This window comes from Pleurodeles waltl, chromosome 12 (assembly GCF_031143425.1).
Source record: "Pleurodeles waltl isolate 20211129_DDA chromosome 12, aPleWal1.hap1.20221129, whole genome shotgun sequence".
Classification (NCBI taxonomy): Eukaryota; Metazoa; Chordata; class Amphibia; order Caudata; family Salamandridae; genus Pleurodeles; species Pleurodeles waltl.
Window position 1 is genome coordinate 146,988,595 of NC_090451.1, and position 23,780 is coordinate 147,012,374.

General features: G+C 43.6%; 1 protein-coding gene across 1 annotated transcript in view; it reads right to left on the reverse strand.

The window, feature by feature from the left end:
• Positions 1–10,673: 10,673 nt before the first annotated feature.
• Positions 10,674–23,780, reverse strand: part of LOC138268040 (serine-rich adhesin for platelets-like) — a 60,255-nt gene continuing 47,148 nt past the window's right edge. The window contains exons 10-12 of the mRNA XM_069217382.1: positions 22,461–22,558; positions 19,517–19,584; positions 10,674–13,144 (exon numbers count right to left, since the gene is read on the reverse strand). Coding sequence (XP_069073483.1) covers positions 13,109–13,144; positions 19,517–19,584; positions 22,461–22,558 — 202 coding nt within the window. The 3' untranslated portion in view covers positions 10,674–13,108. The remainder of the gene's footprint in view (positions 13,145–19,516; positions 19,585–22,460; positions 22,559–23,780) is intronic.

A 23,780-nucleotide genomic window follows, 5' to 3' on the forward strand; every position in this document is an offset into this window, starting at 1 on the left:
CAAAAAGTGGCTTAACGCCACCTTGAAAATACGGTGCTGTGCTTAGCGCCACAGGAGCGTCACAAAAAGTGACGTTCCTGTGGCGCTAGGGGCCTATAAATACGGCCCCCAGTTTATTCCACATTCAGACTTATCCACTTGACTTCCATCTAGTTCTTTATAATAAAAGCCTATCACACACTTGTATGCACTTTACATGCTAAGGTATCTCAGTGGGAGCACAGCAGGTGTCAGTATTTCCCAAGTCTATGTTTCTCAGGTTCCTGAGCTCATATAGCTCATAGGATGAGTGGACCTCAGTATATGAAACCTCAGGACATACAGATTTCTTGATCTCATACACTATCCCACTGAGCTATTTCATGTGCAGTGCCATTCTTGGAATAAGCAAACAAATCAGCTACTGGGGCCCAATTTCCGGGTCCCAGGTGATGTTGCAAAAGCATTCTTACCGAGAACATCACAAAAAGGCTCCTGGCGTTGGCTAATGAGTAAACTGGAAGAGACAGAGGCAGGTGGACGAGGGAGGGGACAGAGGGTGATTTGAAGGTGTAAATAGTTAATAGAATTAATGCGGTCAATTAAGTTTTCTACTTTGACCTTGGAAGTGTGTTTATTGACAAAACACTGAACCATCAATGATCTCCCTTTCTGATGTTTGTCTCTCCCCACAGTAGTTCCAGTGGCCTCGCGTGCTCAAGGGTATCAAATTCTGCCGACAAATAAGGCTGAGCCAGAAGTGCTACTGGCTCTTGGCACGGTGCAGAGCTGTATTTATCGTACAGCCGTCTGTTCCTTTCCCAGATAGAGGCTTGGATTACGGTCCCCCAATAAATGATTGACTCCCAAGTGTTGGCCAATGTTACCATTTCTGAAACTGCTGCCAAAAGGGAAATGTTTATCTATTAGACAATAGTTTGCAAGAACCAAGAGGTTTGATGTAGACGTTTTGGACAGAAACAATCCTGAGGTTAGTACTTGTCACTGAGGAACGGGCTTCATCATTGCAACCATTGAAGTTTTAGTTGAGGAGGGTGAAAACTCACCTCAAATAATAACCACAATCCTTGTCAGGGTGAACCACAAATGTCAATCAATAAACCTGTGCTTCGTCCTCTGGTAGCTTGTCACAAAGCAGTCAGGTTTAATTTAGAGGCAATGTGTGAAGTATATGTGCAGCATTCAAATGGTAATAACATGAGAATACAACACAAGAAAAATCCACACCAATTAAAAAATAGAGTACGTTTTAGTAAATTAAACTGACCTCACAATCCAATAAGTAGACCAGGAGATAAGCATTTTTAGAGTTTGAAGTACAAATAGCACCAAAAAGCAAAAAGAACCAGCCATGATTATCTGGTCATGCTAGACCAGGTCCAAGACAAACGTTAGGGCCAACCATGATGACCCATAGTAAGATACAGGGAACAAGTAAAGTGTAAAGTATACCTTCTGACTGACATTTTTGGAGAACAAAATATTTGTCGACATGTTGACAGTAGGGCAAGCTGCAAGCAGGATCTGAAGCGGGGCTCGACGATAGTGGGTTGCTGAAGTATGGGGTACAGCTGCAGTCTTAAGTCCCAATGAATCCTTCTACATTAAGGCTTAGCAACTTTTCTGAGATCTCCTTCAGTGGGGCAGACCAGCAAGCTGAGGCTAATTGGGGATTCAACGTTGATGCTATAACTTTGGAGGTGGCTCCGTCTCCAATGGTTCTCCAGGCTGAAGGTTGGCAAAAAGTTTCCAAGTATAGGTTATTGCATTTTGGGGACAGAAGTGGTACACTCTAACACTAGCCAAGGGTCCGGGACCTGGGCTGTATTTGGGTGTTAAAGTGATACTCATGAGATGAAACCTCTGAAAAGATAGCATCAAAATAGGTAAAAATGGCAAAATAATGTAGTCATACTATCACAAAATGTGTCATATTACGCTGCCTAATTTGCCTTGTCTTGCTGTAAAATTTAGTCAAACCTGCTGCATGATTTGGGCCTCGCCTCACACGTAATTCCAATGGCCATGGTTATAGTGTAACCCAGATCTGTCCTTTGAGAGAAATAGCCTTGCCACAGTGAAAAACGATTTTGGAGGTTTTTCACTGCCAGGACATGTAAAACATAAAATATACATGCCCTGCTATTTAAATACCATGCCCTATGGGCATGTAGGGCCTACCTTAGGGATTACATATAAGTATAAGAAAGGAAGGTCTGGGCCTGGCAAGAGGTTTACTTTTCCAGGTCAAATTGTTAATTTTAAAACTGCCTACCCAGGCTAAAGGGGCAGGACTGAAGATATGCTCTGCATTGTCACTTTAGTGGTGGCACAATATGTGCTGCAGTCCACTAGTGAAGTTTAATTTACAGGCCCTGGGGACACATTTGTACCTTAAAGTAAGTAGAGTTGGTTGGAATGTTACATTCTGCTTGTGGAATTGGAGGAATTTGCCGACTCTGCATTACTCTTGTAATGTGGCGTTCCAAACAAAATTCCGTCAATTGCTGTGTTGCAGAAATTTTGTCCATGTGGCTCCAGAAATGCGAGCGAGATTTGGCATCCCCTAGCACCTCTTTCTAACACAGGAGGTCGCAGACAGTTGTGGCCAGAGGGCTGCTTCTTAAGTAGATTTGCTGCCGCTCGAGTATATTTTCAACTCAAGCGACAACAAAATGAACTTAAACAGCTGTGCACTCTTCCGTACCACATGGTGCCGTTTGTGCTGCTTTTTCAGCGCTGCTCAAGTTACTGGCACTATATTGCAGGGCAAGCAGCGTGACATGCATATTTTCTGCCCATTAGCAGAACTCCACAGAATCTCACAGAGGTTTTATGTAAGTCTGCAGAATTCCCCTAATTCTAAGGACTTATAGGTAACTTAAATATGCCAATCATGAAAGTAGCCAATTTGTGACAGTGCATCCACTGGGGTTTGGTTTGCAGTGCCAGAGTTTGCAGAGTCAAAAAACTAGCAGCATCATGGAAGAAAATGGGTATGACCATACAAAAAGAGGCTCTTTCTTACATACCCCCCACAGATAAAAGGCAATTGGCAACTCAGCTATTCCCTTGGCAGTTCTCATCATCTAAGTGGAAAAACATGGAAAGGACATCTGTACTGGCATGATCAGTCCCCGGTCAGTGCTCCACTGTAAAGCCCATACCCTCTATGGTGATGGACCACCTCAACAGTTTAGGGGTTTCCCCTCTCATATGCATGGACCACATGAGGGACTTTTGGTCAGTTTTAACCCTTAAGTGAGTCTCGAAAAGGTACAGTCCCAGCTTCCTCAATTATCAAATCACAGCAAAAGTGTCAGTTTCTATGGTACTGTAACGCCACTGTCTAGTGAGTATTCGCCTGCTAATAAAGGCAAATTGTTGATCCTGCCGCTCATCATTTAGCTATGATAACACTACCCCAATTCCATTTCCGAACCATCTTTTCTGTGTTCTGAATAATCTGTTTTGTCCCTTGGAGTCTACTTTATTCTTGGGTACAAGTAAGAAAAGGACCAGTGAGGGTTTGCCTCACTAGTCACAACAGCAGGTGGAGTCCTTTTGTATTGTACAGGTCCAGAGGTGTTCTGAAGAGGGTACTTAGGTTGCCACGTTCATGCACATTATGGAGTCAGGTGCCTTGATTAAGAAGCTTTGCTCAGTGCCTCTTTCATGGTGTTGAAAGCCTTCTCACACTCCTTAGCCCAGAGGACTTTCTTTTGCTATTTCTTTGAAGTGAACTCTGCCAGAGGGGCTACAATAGTTGCATACCCCTTGACAAACCCCCTGTAGTAACATGTCAGACCCGGAAAAGCTCTGACCTGAGTATGGGTTTTGGGAGGCTTCCAAGCCATCTTTGTCTGTATCTCGGACTGGAGAAAGTGCACGTGCCGCCCACCAACTTGGTGGCCCAAATACAGTGCAGACCCCTGCCCCATCTGACAGTGTTTGGCGTTGATATTCAGGCCTGCTGGCTGCAGAGCCTGAAGCACTTCTCTAAGGTGTGTCAAGTGGCAGTGCTAAGAATAGCAATACCATCTAGATATGCTGCACTAAAGGTCTCCAGTCAAGACAGTACCATGTTTACCCAACTCTGAAAGGTAATAGGGGCATTCTTCAACCTAAAGGGCATCACTTTAAACTGGGAATGGCTCAGGATTTGAGACATGTAAGACATTGAGTTATTAGTTGAGAGGAGTGAGAGCCCCACTCAAGTTTTAAACAAAATCTTTGTCATCGTGAACCACAGCAAACCTGTGCTTAGTCTGTGCTGGTCACGCTTGACTGAGTCAAAGTCAAAAGTTAAGGCAGAACAAGATGGAGTGTGGGTCGGATACAAGGACTAGGTTTGTGCTGGTGGAAAGTTTACCTTCTAACTTAGTCCAGTTCCAAACAAGAAGCACTCATCAGCAAAGAAATCAGCGGGTCGGGCTTCAGGCTGTATCCATAGACTGGTTTGTCGATGGCGGGTTGATGAATTCCCACACCAAACAATTTTTTGTTAATGGCACGAAGAGCTGGTCCACCATTGGCACTTCGCATTGGTGGGAAAGGTGGGGCAGTTGTTCTGCATGTGGAGAGCTCCAGGAAGTGAAGTCAGGGGCCTGTATCATAGGTCTCATCAGCATTCAGAAGCAGTTACCGCATTGACTTCACAAAGTGCATTCACAAAGAGAACAGGGATGGTTCTTTTCAACATGAAGAGCCCAGAACCTCTGTTTTTTTCACCTGGAGTCCAGTTCTTGCAGGGTTGGGGTTGGAGGAGTAGACTCTAACACCAGTGAAGGGTCAAGCACCTGTGGGGAACCTCTTGGGGGCTAGGACTCACTCAGGCCAGCAGCACGGCCCAAGCAGGTCCAGTTGGTGCTTGTCAGGGTGGCAGTTGCAGGAGGTGGCCTCTGAAAGTTGTGTTGTCTTGAAAATACTAATTTAAAATCCAACTTTCCCATTAAAGATGAATTTAATTATAATTAAAAAAAGTGGAAGAAGAATTTTCTAGCTGTTTCCAAACTGATGTTTTAGCCTGTGGGAGAACTAGCCTTGATGAAGTAAAAAACGACTTTATGTTTTTTTTTCACTGCCAGGACATGTAAAAAGTAAAAACACGTGTCCAACATTTTGAATACCGACCACCCTGCTCTATGAGCTTTAAGGCCTACTCTAGGGGTGACTTAGAAATACTAAAAGAAGGAAGGCGAAAGGTTTTTTTGCCAGGATGAAATGACAATTTACAACAGCACTACAGGCTGCAGTGGCAGACTTGTGACATGTTTTACAGTTCTACTTTAGTGGGTGTCACAATGACTGCTGCAGCTCACTTGTAGCATTTCATTTACAGGCCATGGGTACATGTAGAACCATTTACTATGGTACTAGTAAATTAAATGTGAGAATTAGATGTAGGCCAATTTTACAATTTTTAAAAGGGGAGAGTACAAGAACTATAGCACTATGTTAGCAGGAAATGTCAGTACATACACCTAATGCCAACAAAAGCAATTTCAGTAAAAATTGGATAGTGAAGGCAAAATTCTGGGAGGATAACATGAAAAGATGATCGTTCCCAATAAGAATATTGACTTCTCATTTGTTTCCTTAGTGAGGACAATTAGCAGTATCCAGAAGTTAAGTCAAATGTGCTAAGATATTTGGGACCCACCACCAGCCAATGAGATTATCAGCTCAGGAAATTGAGCGTTCATCAGTCTTGGTTATCTCATTCAGTTCTCTGTAGTCCATGCAGAATCTAAGTTCTGTTTTGGCCTTGGACACCAGCCCAACAGTACTTTCCCAGGGACAACTAGCGGGCTCAATCGCCCCCAGGGACAACACTTTAGAGGCTTCCTCCTTAATGCTGGCCCTCACTTTATCTTACAATTTGTAGACTTTACTCTTGATAGGTAAGCTGTCACCAGTGCCAATGTCATGGTTGCACCACTGGGTCAGTTTAAGTGCCTTGGAGAACAACCCAGCACACTGCCTCAACAATTGGTGACAATCTCTCTGCTGCTACTCAGTAGATGTTGGGGTGAGCACTACTCCCTCCACTGAACTATCCTTTGCATTATGGGAGGGGGGTTCTGGGAGAAATTCACTCTCCTCTTCCTCTTCCTCTCCTCCATCTGTGATCATGAACATGGTCATGTTAGCCATGTCTAAGTGGGGCTTCTAAGTGTTCTCACGGATCACCCTGTGGGTTTGTCTGGGAATTGAAAGGTCCACCAATTTGTTGACCTCACCAATCTTCTCCAGTACTGTCTAGGGTCCAATCCATTTGTCAAGAAGGACCTGGGAGCCAAAGCTCCAACACCCACACTTTTTGTCCTGGCTGGTATTCAACTGTAGGCAATAGGGTAACTGTTTGAGAGGGTCTTAGACCTATCAGCCTTAGGGTGGTTTTCCCCCCAACATTTTACCTTCACCCATCCTATTTTTTTGCAGATCTCGATTTTGATGGGGTTAAGCCTCAGTACAATTTACTACTGTTAACCAGTGCTAATGTGCATGTGCTCAATCCCCTAAATATGGCAGAATCGGCTTGTACCCAACTGGCACAGTTAATTTGCTTGTAAGTCCCTAGTAAAGTGGTACTACATGTATTCAGGGCCTGTAAATTGAATGTTACTAGTTGGTTTGCAGCACTGATTGTGCTTGCTAGTTAAGTAGTTCTGTTAAAAAAAGCTGTGTGTGCAGTTTTAAACTGCCATTTCAACCTTTGTCAGGCCCAAACAACTTTTTAATACATATAAGTCACCCCTAGGGTAGACCCCAAACAGACCAGAGGGCAGGGTGCAGTGTAATTAAATGGTGTACATGTACTTTTAAGTTTTACATATCCTGGTAGTGAAAAACTCTTAAATTCATTTTTACTGCTTCAAGGACTACCTCTCTCTTCGGATAACATTGAGTTTCCTTATTACATTGAACGAGTGATAACGTTCAATTGCATGTAGACAGGTAAAACTAGATGTTTAAAGAATTGTAATTAAAATCTCTCTTTCGTGGTAAAGTCAGATTTTAAGTCACAATTTTGAAAATGTAACTTTTAGAAAGTTGCCATTTTCTTGTCCCAACCACTTGGTGCCTACAGACTGTATCCATTAGAGCATTGTTTCAAATCAGGCATTCGATTTTGCATTAAACATGTACTACATTTACCGGCAATCCTGACTGGCACTCGTGATGATGTCATGTCAATCTTCGCATTGCTTCGCTGTTGTTTAATGACAGGTGTTACATTGGCCGGTGTCCTTAGAACCAGCAAGCACCCCCAACACAAGAGCATAGCGAAGCTTAGTGTACAGACTGCATATCTCCTATAACTGAGAACACTCTCTTCCGAGGAGCACCACACGCACGAGAAAACCAGTAGGGTGAACTGTGTTGTCCTTTTTGACTTTGTGACGCTCACTCTTCGAGTACGCCATTATCTGCAACTTTAAACTGGAAAACATGTGTATTAATTACATTAATATTTGGGTCACACAACCCAATAATATAACACATCATTGGTAATAGCGCTTTTGGTTATAATTAGGATGGGGAGGTGTTGCACATGGCACTTCCTAACATGCATGTGTTTTTGATTTTGGGTAACCACTGCCTAGGAAGGCTTTTACCATAAATGGCTGTATTCAGTAGTGACATTCGGTGATAATCATTGGAGCGACCTTTACTAGACCACACACACAAAAAGGCTTCAGGTTTTTGAACTACATATCAGAACCTCAAATGAGTATTGTCCTTCAGAGAGCCGCATCAGATTGTGGGTCTTATAGAGTGAGACAGAGCTCTCAATGTGTTTCTTCTTTTTTGTTGTTTTTTCTTGGTGACTTGGGTTGATATACATTTTGTTTTGGATGTCTTTCTTCTTTGCACCTCTATTCCTCTTGCCAGGTAGCGTCGAGCTGGGCCTCAAAAGCCAAGGATAGCACGTAAGCAATTGTTGTTTTTACACTCTTGTCCTTTCACCTGTGGACAATCTAGCTCAAAGCAGCCCCCCACTCATATGTTTTATGGGTGTGTAGGGCTCACTGTTATCCTTCACACATAATTCAGTACTGTGTAAATTACATCGTACTTGTGTTCTGATGCTCAGTCTCAATATTATTCTTTCTTGACAGGTATTTGACAACAGTGGCTCTTGACTGTCTTTCCCAGACCACCAGTTATAGTTTTCACATCATTGTTCCCATTGCTTACGCTAGCAGAGTGACTACCTAGTGTTATAACGAATATCCCCACACCTCGTCAAAGATAACAAAGGGCAGAAAGATTTTCACCAGAAATATGTTGCTCATGTTTACTTTCACTCCGGAGTTGAATTTATTCTCCTGTTTTGCTTTTAATCCTATTCTTGGAGATACAATAAAGTAGCGGGGTTCCATCAGGAGATAGTTTTAATTCACAATACTTTCTAGTTACACTCTGCACCAATATCCACTTTCCTCACTCATATAGGAATTATGCATCCGAGCTCCTCATGTTTTGGGAGTTGTAGCCCACACCACAACAGTGTGTTGTAGTGTGAGGAGAAATCCCATGATGAAGCATGCCACCTAAAGGTGGGTGAGGGTTCCCTTCCTAAGAAGGGCCATATTTACAAGAAAATGGTGCAGCGCTGTGCTGTGCCAAAATTAGCATTGCCCCGCTGTGCTAGTTTCGAAACGCATGGATGCACCGTATTTACAAGAATACAGCACAGCCCTGCATTTCCCCGTGCACCGGTGCTAAATTAGGCAGCCTGCACCAACGCAAGCATACTTGCACCATAGTGCAAGGGTGTCTGCATTGAGGGGTGTCATGAGGGGTGTGATTGTTTATGTGTAGGGAGGTGTTCCTTCCTGCACATAAACAATCATCTATGGCATTTTGCTTCTTCTAGCAAACATGGAAAAAGCAAAAAAAAGGAGGAATAAAAGTATTCCTCCTCAGTGTGCCATGCTAACGCCATCCCTGGGGTGGCGTTCAATTTTGGCGCTGCCTCAGATTTACTAATTCTTGTAAATCTGGGGCAGCATCATTGTAAATATGGAGAATTGGTTAGCCCCACCCGAGCATCGCAAAAAGTGATGCTCCGGTGGGGCTAGGGCCTTGTAAGTCTGGCCCTAAGTATTTCTAGCATTTTGGAGACAGTGCCATTCTTTACTGAGTGACAGCAAACCTCATAAGAGTGCATACACTCAAGTTTTGTGTGTTTTTTGGTGCCACATGTATGCTCTGTGCCAGCCTGTCAGTGTGAGTGGAGGAAACTCCTGGCTACTCATTAACCAATAGGGTAAAAGTTTCCAGAGATGACCCTTCCCACTTTTGCAGCACCTCCTGAGTGTTTTACAGTAAAATATCCCACAGTGCCCCTCTATTCCTAAAGCCAACATGCCAGAACCTTTCTTCCCCTGTGAGAGCTCCCTGTGCCCACCCAGACATGTGGCTATGATAATGAGCAAACCTTGACTTAAGGGTATTCCAAACCAGTTCTGGGGCAGCTCCCACATGTTTTAGAGACAAGTTGGCTATGAAGACAAATGGAGAGGCAGACCTAGGTGTGAATTACATCCGTCACTCACAGTGTAGGGATCCTATGAAGTTAATTAAGTTCTTATGCACAGCCCAGATGGCTGTCCAGTCATGGGGAAGATCAACCCTTCTTTCTTTGTCACAGCTCTGGGAGCCAATTCACACCTAATTAAGGAATCATTCAGTTCCTTTGTGACAGTGATTATGGCAGAAAGGCACATTTGGCTGAGGCAGAGAAATTCAAATTTTGTAAAAATGTCATTTTTAAAATAGTAATATAAAATCTGACCTCAACATTAAGTTGGATTTTCAATTATTCTTACATTGAGTCCTTGAACCACTTTTCTGGCTGCTCCAAAACTGAAGTTAAGCTTTATAAGGTGTTATATTGTTACCCATTACTTTCCTATTGAATATTCAATCTTGCTACACTGAAAAACAACTTTGGAGTTTTTTTACTGCTAGAACATGAAAAACAAATTATACAATATACCAAATAAAAAAATATATACATAAATGTCCTACTTTTTAAATACAATGCAGCCTTTCCTCTGGGTATTTAGGACTTATCTTAGTAGTGACTTGTAAGCATTAAAAAAGAAGGTCTAGGCCCAGCAAGAGGGTTATTTTTCCAGGTCCAATTGTCAGTTTTAAAACTACCAACCCAGGCTGCAGAGGCTGGACTAGGAGACATGTTCTTCATTGTTGCTTTAGCTGTGGCACAATATGTATTGCAGTTCACGAGTGAAATTTAACTTACATGCCCTGGGTACTCTTTGTTATCATAAACTAGGAACTTATAGGTATAAAAAATTTGCCAACCAGGAGAGTAGCCAATTTCAACATGTCCTAGGGGCCAGAGCACATGCACTGAGGCCTAGTTAGCAGTTTCCCAGTGCACAGAGTCAAAAACCAGAAGCACCAATCCAGAGAAAATGGGGGTGACCATACAGAAAAGCCTTATCTCTGATGAAGGGTTGTGCCTGACCCCCACAAACTGTACCATCCCTGTCTAATCCTCTGCAATAAAATGAAAGGAGCTACAAGGCTCAACAGAATCGAATTCTCACAAAACATCTAGTCACACCCAAAGTCGGCTTCAACCTTTGCATCCTATAACCAGGATACTCTTTGTGGAACAACAAGATGAGTGTACAGTAGATTTTTATTAGACCATAATATAAAATATAAGTTTAAATATTTATAGATATGCATACATACAGTACATATACAACATCAAAGCAAATACATTATTCTGTGTGTGTGATCAAAGATTGTTCTGTGCCTATAATTTAGCCTTAATGACTAAACAACATGAAATTAGTAACATATTAAGACCATATAAAGTGCTGAACCCACACCCTGTTCTCATGGACAGCAAGGGAGAGGGTGTGTGTAGACAGAGGTGGACATTCGTGAATGATGAGTAAGATGAAAGCATCCCTTGACTAGAGGCCATCATAATTCCATACAGTCACTCAAGACTGGAAACTATTACCATAATGATATGGAGTGAGAAGGACACCTTATTGTTTGGTGTGAAGGCCCTCTCACCTCTTCCGTCCACTAGATCAGCTACCTTTTATTTTAAGCGTGCCCTTTCAAGTTATTAGTAAAATAGTCATCTGGAGAAAATGCAATCCTCTCTTGGGAAGCATTAAACAGTACATGAAAACCAGAAAAAGGGCTGTAAATGTTTTTAATAAATCTGACAAAGTTTTGCAAAGTTGCTAAGTTTGGAAACTTAACACAACTTTCACACAAAAAACACGTTGTAGCTTTCCGGAAGTAGTTGAGTGCGGACTCAAAGAGGATTTGACTCCAAGAGTTAGGGGCTAAATTCACAAGAGAGTCAGACATTTACACTAGTAGATTTCTACCTGGGACTTTTTTGGAATTCACAGAGATTTCCAACAGAACGCTGGGGACGCTGCGACACTCGTAGGTTCCCGTGAGTTCTTCTGGGAAACCTTTAGCATTCCCATTTTCCAACAATGTAAGAACATTTCTGTGAGTGTAAATGCTAGATATTAATATAAATAATTTTGTCTGTACAGGGAATATATTTTTCCCTATGGAGACACATCTTCCCCATACAACCTAACCAATTTTGAATGCTTTCCCACCTCATTCTCACCTTGAAACAAGACCAAAAATTACAAAAGCAAAAAGAGTCTTAAATCCTTGAGAAAACAGGTAAAACACTGTTAGTGTTGAAAAGTACCTGGATAACGTCAAAATAACACGCACAGGCAAGTGTGCATCAAAAAAGGTAAGCAGTGCGTCGAATGGGCCTGGGAAGGTTTGGGAATACCCATAAACATGGTGCCAGCCACGCTTTCCTGGGCCTTCATTCCATGCAACTAATGGTGTCACCCTTGGAGAAGACTTACATACAAGAAGAAGCATGCTTAAGTAAACCTTTCTATCCACCTAAATCTATGCTTTCTGAACACACGGACATGCACTCCTAAAATAGGCATTATGCACATAAAATCTGATCCTAAATATGTAAATAGCTTTGTGAAAGGAGCCATGGGTTTTGTGGGGACTTTACTCTGCAAACCTCTTTTGGCTATGTTTTCTTAGACTTCTACTTCTTGAATCTGGCATAGTGGCAATTCTTTAAAAAAAACTTTAGGAAGTTGGTTACATTTAACTTAGGCAGCTTTTCACAACCCTACTTATGCCCAGATGTGCAAATTCTTGGCAAATCCTACAAAAGTCTTAAAATGACTATCCAGACGATGGGCCTTATTGAGAATAGAACACCCCCTGTTTCCTGGAGTTTTTCAGGCTGTTTCTTTTCTAGCACTTCCTTTTCCCTATACCATATCTTGTCATTTCTTGTCTCACCTTCACTCTTTACAGCTTTTCTCCTGCAGTGAAGGTCCACGGTGGAGCAGCATAAAATAAAACAATGCCAAACACTTACACAAGGAAGTGAGGTGCCCAATGAGTACCAAGGAGCCCAGGCTTCCTGGGAGTTTTCATCACAGTGGAACTGGCTTCAGATTTCTGGTTAAGAGATCATTTCAGCCACCCACAAAATCAGTACCAGTCACTGATTGCTGACACATCCCAATATTGCCCTAAGCAAATTGCCACCAAAAGAGAGGCTACATCAATCAACAGGTTGCACTTCAACTTCACAAGCCTCATTTAATAAACATGAAGAATACAGATGTGCAGTGGAGTGGGCTCTCAGCAGACTGGAACATGTTGGTTGTGCTTGACGGCACTCCCACAAGTGTGGCGGTGTGTGTCCTGGCTAGTGTTAGACATCACGTGTCCCGCTGTCCTGGAAAGTTTGGGAAGCAGACAAACAGGAGTGCAGTTCAATTGACCTCATGCAGCGTAGGATCTTCATGAGAACAGAGCTGTGGGAACAAGGCGGGCGGCCATTTTGTTTGTACTGTTCACTGACAATGTCCAAGGACCCCTGGCATGTCTGAGAACAGCTGTTTCCATCTTCCATCCAGTGCTGCATTGTTCATGGCCACGACGCTTGCTTTGATAGCTTGAGAAGGGGCTTGATTCTTCGTTATCGACATTTCAGGGCCTTTGGTTTACACTGTAGACACAAGGTTCACCTGCTTGCCATCTGAGGTCTTCCGATTTTAAGCTACAAAGGAAAAAGGAAAATGGTGTGATTTTGAGCGTACCCCCTCATTTAACATTTATGTAATAATGTGCAGCATTTTCATAGAAGCCTGTTTACAACCTTGACAAAATGTTAAAACTCTGGGAAAAGGAAGGGAGTTCCCAGTGTAATGCTTTTGAGACTATTCCTTCTGCAAAATGCGGGGTAACCAAGAACAATTGAGGGGAAAATATATTTTGTGGAGGTAGCTTCAGTCAGTGAATGAGAGGCCAGTTCTACAGATAAAGGTCACCTAGTTCTACGTGCTTCCAGGAGCCAAAGAGTTAAAAGTTGCGCCAGATTTGGAGTGTGTGAAATTTTACTGCAGGCAGTGGAACCGGGTGTAATTCCTAATTTAAACTTCAAGATTTTTTTTTGTTTTAAATCACAACACTTATTAATTGACGCCAAAATATATTTTAAGGTTTCAAATTCTGTCATGATAATCAATTTGCAGGGTTTGCGTTCTAAAAAATGGAAAAACTCTGATGTACGTTTGACTTACTTTTCTAGAAAAAAAAAAAAAAATCAAGTCGTATTTTTGTCCTAGCCACAGAAAACATTTTCATAAGTTTATTTCACACTTGTTGCTTTTCTGAAAATGTCACGACGCGTTGAACGGATGTTTTCACAGTTTCATTACTTGTGAGCATTTCTAGCTCCAGGATAAGCAGAGTGGCCAGGCACCCCTCCCCCCTAACCCCCCCCCCCCCCCAAAAAAAAAATATATATATATATATATATATCGCACTTTCGTACCACTTTCGTAACAAAGGGAAAACTCACAAAACGTGACCCTGCACTGCAAACAGACTTAAAAAATGCCCAGAGATCAATCCATTCTCTACAGTACAACGCCCTTCCAACGTAGAAGCGGGCTGCACAGGAACGCGTGTTTTCCAACTCATCTCGAGAGTGGACATATCTGAACATTAAGGAGATAAAAAGCACAGGGTACCGAGGGCACCATGACTAACTGCAGAAAGGCGGCCAGCTGCGAAAGACTTCTTCGGCCCCTGCATCCACTGCGGGATGGTAGATGCACTAAGGCCACTGGGCACTCAAGGCTCACTTGACCAGCCCTCTTCGAGGAGAAGTCTGTGGCCGGTGGGGTTGGTCCCTTAGAATGGGTGGAGCTCTGTTCTCCCTCTCTACTAGCGCTTCCAAAGCTCAGACACAACTCAAATGGTAATGATGGAAGAGAGTGATGATCGTGGAAGGGCTGGTCATGGGAAGTCTACACAACATACATCTGTAGATGAGTAGATATCAATAACAGATTGCTTTCCACCTCTGGGATTGAAGTACCATCAGAAACAACCATTTTGTCACGTGCAAGCCCTTGGTGGAGAAGAACTCAAGGTGTTCCAATAATAATGTGTTTAAAGCCGCAGTAGTTTGAAAAAGAGCGGCCACTGAATATAAAATGGAGGACCAAAGGACCTGGGTAGCTACCAATGCTGAACCCCATTATACGTCTGCTGGTAGTTTGTGATCAGTCGCTGCACTCCTAGCCCAGCAATGATCATTCACACAGTGAAGCCTAATTGTCATTCCTTGGGAGTGCAGATACAACTCTAGCCCTGCACTTAGGGCTATAGTCGAACTGCAGGGGTTTTAAGAAACCTCTGAAACCACACTATTCAGTCATTCTCTTACAGAACTGATCAACGCGTTGCATGGAAGACTGACGTACAGCAAATATGGTTTGACATAAATAGCACCTTTACAAATGTACCACCTTCCTGGGTGCAGAATGAGTTTCTCTTATTAACTTCAAACGAGGTGATACTTGTGTAGACCACTTTTGGGGCACACTATTTATGTGAGGTAATGTTCCGACTATGATATTGTGGTACTGCACCAGCCCAGGCAGCATCAGAGGACACCTTTCGGTGAACTCGAAAGTAACCAAGGAAACATATTGCTTTGTAAAACAAATACATGCATAAATAGAAAAAGTGCAAACAATTGTGCATTTTTCTTTGAGGACATTATGAGTATATCCACGTCAAACAATTACTTAATAAATGAGTAATGCACAACACGGGGATGCTGGGTTCATATTTGTTTGGCTCGACCTTCCGCCTAGTTCCTCTATATGGTTATGGAGCTCCTCTGTGATCTGCAATATCCTTATAATGTACGGCAAGGGGGTATTATATCCATTACATAATAACAGTGGCTTGGGCACAGCGTTTCACTTGCTAGTATTGCACGTCATAACTTCCTGTCAGACATCTCCCAAAATATTATGTCATTTGAAGAAATGAAATACAGTTCCCTCCTACAGTGCATACCTCCAGACCCATCTCTTGTTGTGGCCTTTGTTAAACGACTCTTCATAGATTAGCCAGAGAAGGGCAGAGTGTTGTGAATGCAGAATGTGCAGATTTGAATTGCACGTCTGTAAGAATGATTAAAAGCTCTGTGCCTGCTTTTTTTAAACTACAGGTTAACTCTTATTTAAAGTTATGGCATATGAACTTTGAAACAATGACATGGTAAATGAGACTTTGGAGACCAAGTTATTTGTACAAGGGAAGACTGAGATTACAGGCTATGGCAGTGACGTTAATAGGGGACTCGCCCTCTCTTGGAAGTACAGGAGTGTTGTGCCATCTAGTGGCCAGGAAGTATACTAACCAAATTAAGTAACAATTCCTCATCATTTGACTGACTCCAAGATCACCTGTGCAGCACAGATGTTACGCTACGTTGTTAGACTTCTACATCATGCTTCTTCATATTTTTTTCAGTCTTGTAGTACGTCTAGAGCCTGGATGTTCTTTACCGTTGTGGAATTTCAATTGCCCGGAGCACGGTGGTCTGGAATCGTGGAGACTGCTCAGTAAAGATGTGTATCTCCCATGCATTTGTTTAGTAGTGTTTCGTATTGGTTGATGGCAGGAGTAAGAGAGGTCCAATCCCGCTGGGCACAGTGTGTGTATGGATGTGTATTCATTAGGACTTCTACTTCTATTTTACTGAACTGGGTTGCTCATTTGCCCAATTCTCTAGATCATGTGATTGTTCTGTTGTACAGCAGCCTGCTTATCTGTGCTCTCCGGCAGATCACTCTGATTGATAGAGGTAGATTGAGGGTCATATGTTGGTAATGGCAAAGGTTAGTAGGATGGGACTTTGGCCCATATTTATGCTTTTTGGGGCAAACCTGCACTAACGCAGGTTTGCGCCAAAAAGTATAGCGCCGGCCAGCGCCATTCCTAGACGCCAGCCGGTTGCCATATTTATGGAATGGTACTAGCCGGCGCTAAGGCCCACAGGACCGGGGAAGCGTAGGGGGAACCGGGGCTTGTGCGCCAAATTATGGTGCTACACTGTTTAGAGGCAATTTGCAGTGTAGCGCCATTTTCAGGCGCACAAGCCCCATGGACATGGCTCTTGTCTTGGGGTAAAGACCGGACCCATGCCCACTACCCCATTGGGACCAGCGATGTGCAGGGGGCCCCAAGTCAGGGCCCCCGAGTGGCATTGGACAAAAAATATATACTCACCCGGACTTACCTTCGGATGGGTCCCCCATCCGTAGGTGACCTCCTGGTGTGGGTAGGAGTGGGTGGGGTTGTCTCTGGGGACATGGACAAGCACTTGTGGGCAATTTCCATGGTTTCCGACCATGGAAACCTGCCTACAGGTCCCCTTACGCCTGCCCATACCCAGGAATTAAATAATGGCACTAAGCAAGGTTAGCGCCAATTTTTAAGGCCCCCATCCCCCGTGCTGGATTTTAGCACGGGGATAAATATGGCGCAAAGGCCATATTGTCCTTTTCTGGACAGGAATGCCTACCTTGCATTTCATTGACACAAGGTAGGTTTTCCCCTCCAGAAAATGACATAAACTCCATAACTTTGGCGCTAGACATGTCTAGCGCCAAAGTATAACTATGGAGTTCAGTTTGCACTGAATTAGCGTAAAAAAATGATGCTAATTCGGCGCAAACCGAGTATAAATATGCCCCTAAGTATCTAGGAATCAGCAAGGTTTGGCCGAGACATTGCTGTCAGTTTTAAAGTGCTAAGTCCCCTAAAAGGTGCCTACGGGGACCAAGGCTGGTGTTCCTGGATGAATACAGCAAGCAAATGAACTGTTCCACGGGGGAACTGGAGCTGTAGTATCCAGCAGCTCAGTCGACACACTGTGGCGGGTGCAGCTGGTCTTCAGAAATGTTGAACTAACAGTTGTCTAGGACAGGGAATGACACCTTAAGCTAGTATTGGTTTAGATCATTGGCCTCTTGCTTGAGGTGAGAGCAGAGTTAATGAGGGAGGAGGGGACATAGGAAGGGGTCAGACAGAGGAAATCGAAAGTAAAGTTAACTTGTGGAGAAATATATGAAAGGTGTTTGTCACAAGGCTCAGGGTTCAGAGAAGAGATGGGCAACATTGAACACAGTGAGAACTACCATATTTGTGCTCTCCTGCTGTCTTAGCTGAAACAGTGGAAGCAGGCATGTCTCATTTCACAATATGTTTACTTTTTTAGTCTGAAATGTCATTTTCTACTTATAATGAAAGTGGAAGATGTCTGTGGGGGAAATTATAGACGCCCAGGAGGATGCCTAGATAGAACTTGAAAACTGAAAAGAGCAAGGTTTTCTGGAATCTAAAAAATATTAGGCTTTCATAAAGGGCTGATAACAGAATGCTAGCATAAGGGAGACCGATTTGCATTACTCTGCAAGGGAAGCAATTGACAAAGCCTTTGGATTCTCTCCCTCACATGCACATGATGCTAGTCTGGCTAGGGTCTCAGCCATAACCTGAATAGGGTTCAACTTCACTGCTACTCATCCACCTTTGTGAGTCTTCAGGAGCTTGTGAGGTGTTTGGGGTGTGAACCCCTCCTAAAAATGTGACTCCCTCTAGGCTAGTAGGGGTAGGTTGAATATGGTCAATTTAATAGATTGTGCAGTTTCTAGACAGGTTGCCAACTTTGATTTCTCTTCCAATTACTTCTTCTTTCATGGGATATGTTTGTTCAGCTGTAGGCATTACCCTTGAGTTTTAAACAAAGGGCATGATTATTGCTCATGTCACTAATTCCATTTCTCGCACTTTTAGCATAATTTTACTAATTCATCGCCATGTTTGCCTGGCACGCGTTGCGCTATGGATTACAGGCTGGTGCTGTGTAGTTGCCTACATGTTTTTGTCCATATTGCAAGTATAATGTGTGTCTGTCTCCTGTATACTCACACCCATCACACAACCAGCCGATGCGTTCCCAAAGATGATGACTGCAGCTTGGTGGTCATTATGCAAAAGATGGGGAGACTTTCCCACAGAGCCTCAAAACAAAAACACCCTTCCAACTACACACCCTACTGCTATATAAATGCTACAATGCAGTACAATACAATTATGACGTGTTAGCTGAAGCTGGCATTGAAAGTAGCACAAAAAGAAATTATGAGACCCTATGTCTCCTGCAAAATATTGTGAGAGACGTCAGTGAGCCCCGCATCATGCAGGGTCCCTGCAAGCCCTCAAAAAACATATAGGCCCTCATTCTGACCTTGGCGGGCGGCGGAGGCCGCCCGCCAAAGTCCCGCCGTCAGGTTACCGTTCCGCGGTCGAAAGACCGCGGCGGTAATTCTGACTTTCCCGCTGGGCTGGCGGGCGGTCTCCTTCAGACCGCCAGCCAGCCCAGCGGGAAAGAGGCTTCCACGATGAAGCCGGCTCGGAATCGAGCCGGCGGAGTGGAAGCTGTGCGACGGGTGCAGTTGCACCCGTCGCGTATTTCACTGTCTGCGCAGCAGACAGTGAAATACATTTAGGGGACCTCTTACGGGGGCCCCTGCAATGCCCATGCCAGTGGCATGGGCACTGCAGGGGCCCCCAGGGGCCCCGCGACCCCCCCTACCGCCATCCGGATCTCGGCGGTCCGACCGCCGGGATCTGGATGGCGGTAGGGGGGGTCAGAATCCCCGCGGCGGTGCAGCAAGCTGCGCCGCCGCGGAGGATTCAATGGGGCCGCGGTACACTGGCGGGACCCCGCCAGTGGTGCCGGTCCGACCGCGGCTTTACCGCCGCGGTCGGAATCCCCATTGAAGCACGGCCGGCTTGTCGGCGGTGCTCCCGCGGTCCTCCGCCCTGGCGGTCAAAGACCGCCAGGGTCAGAATGAGGGCCATAGTCTATATGATGCATATTCAAAGACCTTGGCTGAGCTGTATATAGGTGGAGATCCCCAGCACCACAGGGACCCATGCTATACCCTTGATATTAACAACTGCTTGGCTTCTAAATTTATACTTCACCCCTCTTTTGCAACTCCTACAGGGCCCTTTGGAAAGTCACAGTCAGGTCAGATGAACATATGACCCCTACCTGTGTTTTAGTGTTCACTTTATCCAGGGATGGCCTGAAAGAGCCGGAAGCTGAACTGCCTTCGGCACCTGAAACAAACAAAGGCAGAGTTGTGTAAACAAACCATTAGGGCACAGAGGACAGGCAGATTAGAAAGTACCCTTAACAGTCATATGGCTAAAACAAATTGTCAGCCAAAGGTGAGGTGCTTTATATGACTTCATTTCCTGAGACTTCTCACAACTCCACACCCCGCAAGACTCAACCTAGAAGGAACTAGCTCCGTATCCCAACATATCACTGGGAGCATGAAGGTCCCTGGACTCTTACTTTCTATTACCTAGTTTCTGTGTTTAATTAGAATGACGTTTTGTGATTGGGACAACTGTCCATGGACACCTGCATTCTCTCATTTTCATCTGGATGTGGAGTTTGTGGTTACATTTGGGAAAGGTGTGCTCTCTGGCCTCCTTCTGGTTGCTGGTTTATGGCTAACTATTCGTACTGTTGTTTTGTTCCACTTGTCGAAGCAGGATTATTATAATTGTATTATCATTGTTTTAAGTGTGGGTTGTGGCTATGAATGCAGTGCTCGATCCTTTGTACCGGGTTACGGATTCGGATTTGGGTTATGAATGCTGAAAACTATTGATTTATTCTAGGCTTGGGGTTAGGTTTTCTAGCCTTATATCAAGAAATAGGATAAGGAGTCTAGTTAGAGTAGTTCTTTTGGAGAAGTGTGGCTCAATGGTTGAGCGGCAGACCCTGATGCAGAAATCTGGCCCGGGACCAGGGTTCAATTCCCGCCTCAGCGGGTCTTGGGCTCAATTTCTTTGGACCTGATAATTCTCGCATCGGTGCCTAATGTTATTCATGGGTCCCACTCTGTAACTCTGGGCAATAGCTTGCTTAATCTCCACAACGGCCCCAACAGCGCTTGGATGCCTGGCTTCACCTTGGAGGTTGCCCAGGAGTGGGCACCTCACAGGGAAAAGCCAGGAGGGGTTCCACAGCAGTATGCGTACAGCGCCTTGAGACCCTAACAGGAGAGTAGTGCGCTATACAAGTACGAAGTTTACAGTTTTGCTTCCTTAGCTGTAAGTACAGTCGTCCGGCTGTGATTAGGGGCTATTGAGGTTGGGATTGGTCTAGGATTAGGTTTAGGGTTCTTATTAGGGTTAAGGTTACAAAAGTGGTACTTTGCCTCTCCTTTCTCTTGCTTTATTCTAGGTGTGATTGTATTTTGAGTTGTATTCATAAAGTGATCTTTTTGACTGTCCCCTTCTCCTGTGTTGTATTGAGTGTGTGCCTAGGGTTAGTGATAATAATAACGGTGGATGGCAACTGAGTTTGAGGATGACTGAGTTCTTGATAGAGTTTTGCTTGGAACTATGGAAAGGCTTCAGACTGTGTTATTGGCATGAAAGCTCTCCTGGAACCTTTATATTTGTCTGCTTGGTAATGGGTGTGGGCTCATGGTTAATGATGGGATTTAGTTGTCTCATTTTTGTTTGTGTGTGGGATTAGGGTTATAATTTAGATATAGGGTTTGTTTTTGGATTTTGTGGTAAGAAAAGCTGTAAGTATGCTATTCCATTTATTTGCTTTGCTCCGCATATCGGAAAAGATTCGGAAAGGGGGGGTAGTTTTGTGGTTGGGTTTAAGTTTATCAAAGCTTTGTTATAATCTTCCCTTTTAAATAAGCAGTGCTTTATATTGTACCAGTCTTTTTTTCTGTGTGACTTTGTTAGGTGCAACATGTATTGTGGTAGGGTTGGATTGAGGATTGATATTGGGATTGGGATTAGGATTGGGCTCATGCCTGTGTTATGAAAACCGCTTCACAATGTTTCCTCGCTATCTGCTGATTGGTCGACTATGATTGATTTTCGCCTTGATTCACTCATAGCCATAGGCTTTGGACTAGGTGTATGAAAGCTTTCAGGGGGTTTTGTATTTAATTCCCTTTATGCTTCCTGCATGATTCTGCATGGGTTTAGGTTTAGGTGAGACGGTGCTGTGGAAGAAGTCTTCTATTTATCTAGCTGTAGATTGATGATGGTGGTGATGCTTTTTCTTGGCTTTAAGCATTATTTTTGGTTTAGGACAATTCTACGTCTTCAAGTGGAATCTCTGCACCGCAGCATTGCACCATTGAAATGTCATCCATCCTGACAATGTCTCATCAGTTTCATTTACTTTTTCCCTCTCTGCTATCTGAGGCTTTACATGGATATCGGAAAGCTTAAGAAAGACATCCACAACATATGCATATTAGCACGGGGTGCTTTATAATGTTTGAACTATGATACTGCATATTGTGTGCAAAACCACAATGTACTTTATAAGGGGTAACGGACTCGAAGTAAGGACTAATGTGTGAAACAAAACTTCAAGGCCTAGGGGGGCATCCAAAGCATCTCTTCATATAGAGCAAGGTGCCTCATCTGTATATACAGAGGGCTAGATTTCAGGAATACCCCTGACTATGTAACTGATATCTATTTGATTACTTTATGTAAAGGTATCTGATGAGGACATTATCGAAGTCTAGTGTGGCTCCGGTTATTCCGGAACTACAGTGCAAAGCTCAGGAAAAATGGACAGGCTAAATCGAGAGGAGAATCTGCTTGTGGAAGTTCCTCCATTGAGTCAGTTTGCAGAGGCCTTTTTTTTTAAGATTCTCCAATGGTGTCAGCGTTTGTTCCACAAATTGGAGGAAATTTATATTACCACCCATCTATAAACTGCCCTAAAGACTGAAGCATACATGTTGGGGCTCTTACAGTACTTGCTTTGCTATCCGTGTAATAATGCTAATGTTGTCTGATATTATCCTTGTCCTCTATATTCTTTCTTTAAGTGCAGCCATTGAAGTGCTCGTTTCGATCATACCCTCTACCATATATGAGATCAAATGCTCACCAGTTACAGAAGGTAAACATTCAATGGTAAAGGCTCTTACCGTCCCAGTTAAGGGTGCCTCGATTTCGAATTGTGAAGCTTTCGCAGGACCCTGATTCCGCCTCGTCCTCATACCATTTCTTCTCCTTGTCTAACATCCTGAAAAACAAACATTCATGATGTGAGTGATCCTACAAAGTGCTCCAGATGAGAATTCCTTGCAGCAGCCCCTTCTCTGGACCCACAGACCTCCATTTTGCTTTTTGAAAATATTTGTTCTGCCTGCGTCTGGCTAGTGGGGACTTTTTTTTCTCCCACTTCTTTGATTTGCGGTTTCCCTATGATCATGCTACCAGAGCAGGCCTCAAGCCAATGATATAACATTCACAAAATACATTGCATACTTTTGTGTTACATTGGTTGAAGGTATATTTTGCCACTCTTTTGTTATTCCTCAGTTCGGTAAGTTGTGAATTTCTTTCACACCCTTCATGTTTTTCTCTAATTTCAATTAATAATTATATAGGTTTTCTGTCTGGTCTATTAACTCGGGAACAGGGCTATTGTCTTGTAATTAGTACCTCATCTGATATTTTACTTACTCACCAAGCACATGTTCCCTTTTCACCTGCTCATCTCCTGGAATTCTTTCAGTTCATAAAACCCCTTCCCGAATAGCTTATCTTAGCATCCATTTGACAATTCATGCCTGACTTCTGCTGGCTTGAGGATTTTGCTTCTGGAGTTCCTAAAAAATGCCTTGTTACATCTGGGGCAAGTTTTCACATCAGCAGAACGAGCTTTATTTCTCTGTGCTCAAAGAGCTCGCCTGTGTTCATTACTTATCTTTTCCAGCTACTCTGCATCCATCCATCACTGGTTAACAGCCTTAACTTTTGGGCTTCCACCTCATTGGTTCAGATTATTTTTGCCTTATCTGTTAAAACATCAGTGTATGTTTTGAGGCATCTTTGGTCAGACAACCTTTGAGCTTCCCCACTCACCTAATTTATAAGTACCTGGGTTGCCCAACGGCGTGAGAAACTCCTTAGGTAAACATGGGTAGATATTTAATGGCCCACACCTTCTCTACTCTCTGCCCATTAACTGGAACTTTGCCCCAACATTGTAACTATCCTATGATGTTGATACAATACCCAGTAACACCCTTCTATTGAATATTGTCTTCACATATCTCCATGTCTTCTGTTCACTCCATATTTCTAGTTTCCCACCTCTCTGTCACCAATCCTCTCCCCAATATTAACTCTTTCCACCATCTCTCCATCACTAACATCTTTTTGTAGCCTGATCTCCACTTCCTGCTTGTTAAAATCTCTCAGTCCCATTCTTGAACCCTAACTAAGTGTTCATGGGAGCC